The sequence below is a fragment of the Neophocaena asiaeorientalis genome, unplaced genomic scaffold (assembly GCF_003031525.2).
Source record: "Neophocaena asiaeorientalis asiaeorientalis breed wild unplaced genomic scaffold, Neophocaena_asiaeorientalis_V1.1 scaffold119, whole genome shotgun sequence".
In the NCBI taxonomy this organism is placed as follows: Eukaryota; Metazoa; Chordata; class Mammalia; order Artiodactyla; family Phocoenidae; genus Neophocaena; species Neophocaena asiaeorientalis.
In genome coordinates this window covers 2169480-2174543 of record NW_020175821.1, presented here as the reverse complement: position 1 = coordinate 2174543, position 5064 = coordinate 2169480, and the positions used below count along the sequence as shown (strand labels likewise).

The window sequence follows — 5064 nt, the reverse complement described above, 5'->3', positions numbered from 1 at the left end:
GATCTGAAACTGACTCAGGGCCAAGGTAAAAAGGTGCTGAGGTCCAAGAACCAGGGTGTCGGGAGGGTGGCATCTCCAGCAGGGGAGGGGCTCGAGTCTGAGGGGCTCTCTTAATGACCTAGGCCCGGGAGCTCTCCTGCTTGTGTGTTCGACTGGAGAAGGCTGGGGGCCAGCAGCGTGAGTCCCCGAACCACTGGGATAGCTGCTGTCTCTCAGCCCTTGTCTTCCCCTTTCTAAGGGGACCCTGGAGGGAACCTTGCACAAGCTGCCCCCAGCTCTCAGCCAGGAGCAGGAGTGAGGGGATGAATCCATGCTGGGGCTTTTCCCATTAGTCCTCAGAGGGGCTGTGGTGGGACCCCACCTCCCAGCCAAGATCTGTTTTTTTTGGGGCAAGACAGGGGCCTCTGTGGGCTGAGATCCCCTTCCCAGCCTCTCTGCCCTGGTTCCTCTTTCCAGGGTCGGAGGGCAGAGTTCAGCTCGCGGTTCCCGGGTCCTGTGAGGGTCCGCAGGAGGCCTCCGTGGGCGCCGGCTCCTTCGGCTTCCGTTGGCCGGCCTGCTGGGAGCCGGAGCCGGGTGTTCACCCGCAGGTAGTGGGACGTCCCGGGTGCTGAGGCCTGCAGAGCCCTCCACCCTGCTTCCCTTGGCACCTCCTGCCAGCTTGTTCCTCTGCTCACCCCGAGCCCCCTCCCCATCACTCCCTGGCAGTGTCAGGCATCCTGGGAAGTATGGGGTTGACCTCAGCCTCCTGTCCCCCTTCCGGCTACTTCTCTGTCACTCCCGGGGCAATTGGTGAGGCTTTGCTGGAATGGAAGGGTGGAGATTCTTAGGTCCTCTTCATCCTTCCTGCAGGATGAGCCTCAAGAGAAGCTGAAGGTGCCTCTGAGGGCACTGCCCTCTGACCAGGTAATGAGACGTGTCTTCCCTACATCCCAGGTAATGGTCACCCAGAGGAAGAAAGCCAGATGTGCACGGGTGGGGTGGGCCCAGGCCCCAGGCCTTGAAGGGCTGGCCTGCTTCTCTAGCGGCTTCTGTCCTTGGGCCAGGCCGTGGACAAATGCCAGGCCGGGCTCTGGGGAGAGGGGTCCTCTGAGCATCCCTGTCTTCAGGCCTCAGGCCTGGCCCCTGTGGAGATGGCTGGGGCCCAAGGGAGCATGGGTCTGTCATGGGACGTGGCTTAGGCTGGGTTGAAGGAAACGGGGTGTCCCATCTTTGTGACTGGAGGCTTCATGGTTTTCAGGAGCCCCTGATGAAGGTGGAGCTGAAAAAAGAAGAAGGGTGAGAGGCCGGCTGGGCACTGGGAAAGGTCACGGGGGACAGCAGCGGGCACTCAGCCTGGAGAAATGAGCAGGCTCGGGGCGGCCCCTAGCAGGCTCGGCCACCGTGAATCCCCTCTGAGATGCTCAGGGGTTTGCTCCCAGGCTGGGGCCTGAGGTGTGCTAGAGCCTTGGCAGATGAAGGCTCTTCCTGTTAACTTCTTACATGCATTCCTGGTTCAGTCAGAGGCTGGGGCCTGAGGTGTGCTAGAGCCTTGGCAGATGAAGGCTCTTCCTGTTAACTTCTTACATGCATTCCTGGTTCAGTCAGAGGGGTGTGTGTCTAGCCCAGTGCCTGGCACTTGGGAGGCCCTTGATAAATGTTTGGCTAGAAAAGCAGATGGAAGGTGGAACAGTGGTTAGAGGCACAGAGGCGGCAAGGAAACCAAGAGGAGTGCAGTCACGCCCCTTCGGGGCCTCAGTTAACCCTCAGGAGATGGGAGGAGCCGCCTACACTGGCCCTGCACATGCCTGGGGGACTAGCTCCCCACCATGAAGAGGCGGGAGCACCATTCCTGTCCCCTTTAGAGTCATTTTTGGGTGGGTGAGGGAGGGAGGCTGAGAGGAGGAAGTGGATCGATGGCGTTGGGTCTCCCCCTGGAGCCTCTTCAGTCACCGCTTTCCTGGTCCTGTGAATCCGCTGTGCTGCTTCCCCAAGGGTGTCCCCGCCAGGGTCTGGGTTCACCTTCTCCCCTTCACGTCCACACATCACACGTCAATGAGGACACAGGAGCTGGGGCGAGGGTTGGGGAGAGGAGAGGAGAGAAGGGTGGCGGCTGGCTTCCCGGGGCAGGCAGGCTGGCCCGCTTCTCTTTCTCCGATGAGGCTGGGAGCTGCCTCATGGTCCCTTCTTTCCCACCCAGACCGAGAGAGCTGGCGGTGCGGCTGGACTGCGGGCCCTGTGCCGAGGAGCGGGCCTTCCTGAGCAGGAGGAAGCAGGTGGTGGCCAAGGCCCTGAAGCAGGCCCTGCAGCTGGATGGAGACCTGCAGGAGGATGAGGTCTGGGGACTGGGCTGGATTGGGTGGGCGTCCTCGGGTTCAGTGCTGGATGCTGGGACTGGTTGTGCCCTAACCAGACTAGAACTGGTGCCGAGCCAGCCTTGGACCCGCTCTGCTTCCCGCTCCCTTGCTGTTGTCAGGAGCTTGATCACATCAGATGCAGAACAGTGTATGAGGCCTGGGGCATCTCCTCGGGATTCCACCTCTCCTAGAAAGAGGGAGAGAGGTGGCCCTGGGGCTTCAAGAAAGCAATCACCAGACTCCTTAGGGGCTAGAGGTGAGGAGATTAGGCTTGGAACTTGTCCATTTCTCTTGGAGTTCTTAAAAACCAGACAAGCCTGACCCTTGCAAGGCTACTTCCGACTAGACCTTCCTCAGCAGACCTGACTAGAAGTGGTCCTAAGAGCCCTGATCAGATCTTGACTAGCCTTAGCTGTGGGTGAACTGAGTGGGCACTTGGCTTCCTACCTCTTCTACCTGTGGCTTGGCCTTCCCCTTCCCTAAGGCCTCTCCAAGCCTGGCTGTTCTCTCTTCCAGATCCCAGTGGTAGCTGTTGCGGCCACTGGTGGTGGGATCCGGGCCATGACTTCCCTGTATGGGCAGCTGGCTGGCCTGAAGGAGCTGGGCCTCTTGGATTGCATCTCCTGCATCACAGGGGCCTCGGGCTCCACCTGGTGAGCTTGAGTGTAGGAGCCTGGGGGTGGCTAGTTGGGTTGTGATAGGAGGGAGTGGTGGTAAGGCTCTCTCAGACTCCACCGGCCTCTCTGACCAAACTGGAAGGGGTGGGAGAATGCACGTGCCAGGGAGAAAGGTGCTCAAGGGGACCCTGGAAGGTGTCTTTTGGGCCATTGTCCTAGCAGAGAGAGCGAGCCCAAGGCATGTGATGGGGGTCCTTGAGTGACAATCCCCCTGGCTTTGGCTTTTCCCAGGGCTTTGGCCAACCTCTATGAGGACCCAGAGTGGTCTCAGAAGGACCTGGCAGGGCCCATCGAATCACTGAAGACGCAGGTGACCAAGAGCAAGCTGGGCGTGGTGGCCCCCAGCCAGCTGTGGCGGTACCAGCAGGAGCTGGCTGAACGTGCACGCCTGGGCCACCCGCCCTGCTTCACCACCCTGTGGGCCCTCATCAACGAGGCGCTGTTGCATGACGAGGTGTGGGGAGGAGGGCAGCCAAAGCCAGGGCAAGGTCCAGAGATGGGGAGCGGCCCTGGGCCACAGGGGCTGGGAAAGGCCCCAAGAAGCCCTGGCTTTCTCACCCTACCTTCCCTCAGCCTCATGACCACAAACTCTCAGACCAGCGGGAGGCCCTGAGCCGTGGCCAGAACCCTCTGCCCATCTACTGTGCTCTCAACACCAAAGAACGGAACCTGACTACTTTTGAATTTGGGGGTGAGTAGCTCCAGAACCGTGACCTGTGCTCTCACAGTTGTTGGGGTGACAGGTAGCCAGGCCTGTGTGTGAAGGTGGGTGTTAACACACCCCCTTTTCTGGGCCAGGTCCCGTGCTTTCCAGAGCCTGTCATCCTATCCGAGTCACTCAGGCTTTGGGATGGGGGCAAGGGCCGTGGGTCCCACGCTCAGGGTGCCAGCAACAAGGCTGAGCCTCCTGATGACGAGGCTGCCCGACGCGGGGCCCGTGGTGGGTGCCTTGGTGCCCGAGGGGCCTCAGGCCGTGGGCCGCATGGTGAGGCTGTGTGGCTCTTCACAGAGTGGTGTGAGTTCTCCCCCTATGAGGTCGGCTTTCCCAGGTACGGCGCCTTCATCCCCTCTGAGCTCTTCGGCTCCGAGTTCTTCATGGGGCGCCTGACAAAGCGGCTTCCTGAGTCCCGCATCTGCTTCCTGGAAGGTGAGCGGGTCTGGGAGGTGGGAGAAGCTAGGGTTGTGGGGAGAAGGGGCCTGGGCGTGGTGGTGGGCTCGACTGTCCCAGCTCCGTCACTGAGACGTTTCCTGGTCTCAGATGGGCTGTGGGGAAGGGTCTGGGTGTGGTGAGGTGGGGGACTCTGTCCCACTCGGATCTCCTCCTCAGGCATCTGGAGCAACGTGTACGCAGCCAGCCTCCAGGACAGCTTGTATTGGTCCTCTGAGCCCAGCCAGTTCTGGGACCGCTGGGCACAGGCTCAGGCCAGCCTGGGTAGGTGCCCGGGCTCTTCCCCGGGAAGGATGGGAGAGGCAGCCAGTGGGGCTGTATTTGGGGAGTGTGGGGTGGCTCTCTCCTCCTTTGTGAGTCCACAGAGGCTGAAATAAAGGGTCCCCATTTCCCCTGTCCTTGACTGCAGACAAGGAGCAGGTCCCCCTTCTGAATATAGAAGAGCCTCCCACAGTGGCCAGCAGGATAGCTGAGTTCTTCACTGACCTTCTGACACGGCGTCCACTTGCCCAGGCCACCCACAATTTCCTCCGTGGCCTCTCTTTCCACAAGGACTATTTCCAGCATCCTCACTTCTCTGCCTGGAAAGGTATTGCTTTTCTCCCCGGCTCCCAGCTCCCCAAACTCTTCCCATGGCCACCTGAGCCTTGGGTCCCTGGTCCAGACATCTGCACTGTCCAATCCCTTGGCCCCAATTCGTTTGAGTTCAGTTCTCTGCGTGGCTTGGAGCGGGAGCGCCTTTTCCTCTCCTTACGTTGGGGTCAGAGCCCATCTGTGGAGCCTCGGGAGTTGAGGTGCTGCTTTGGCAGGAGAGGGCAGGAGCCGGATGGCAGAGCCTCCTTCTAAAGCAGGAAGGAGCTGGCATTAGGCTGGAGGGCTGGTGCCT

The 5064-nt window shown here is 60.7% G+C and overlaps 1 protein-coding gene across 6 annotated transcripts in view; it reads left to right on the top strand.

The window, feature by feature from the left end:
* Positions 1-5064, top strand: part of LOC112391147 (cytosolic phospholipase A2 beta-like) — an 18487-nt gene that overhangs the window by 10630 nt on the left and 2793 nt on the right. For all 6 annotated transcript variants that reach the window (XM_024732346.1, XM_024732344.1, XM_024732343.1 and 3 more), the window contains 11 exons: positions 123-177; positions 457-587; positions 850-903; positions 1238-1275; positions 2177-2312; positions 2850-2986; positions 3242-3464; positions 3584-3701; positions 4020-4157; positions 4338-4442; positions 4588-4767. In XM_024732346.1, coding sequence (XP_024588114.1) covers positions 123-177; positions 457-587; positions 850-903; positions 1238-1275; positions 2177-2312; positions 2850-2986; positions 3242-3464; positions 3584-3701; positions 4020-4157; positions 4338-4442; positions 4588-4767 — 1315 coding nt within the window. The remainder of the gene's footprint in view (positions 1-122; positions 178-456; positions 588-849; positions 904-1237; positions 1276-2176; positions 2313-2849; positions 2987-3241; positions 3465-3583; positions 3702-4019; positions 4158-4337; positions 4443-4587; positions 4768-5064) is intronic.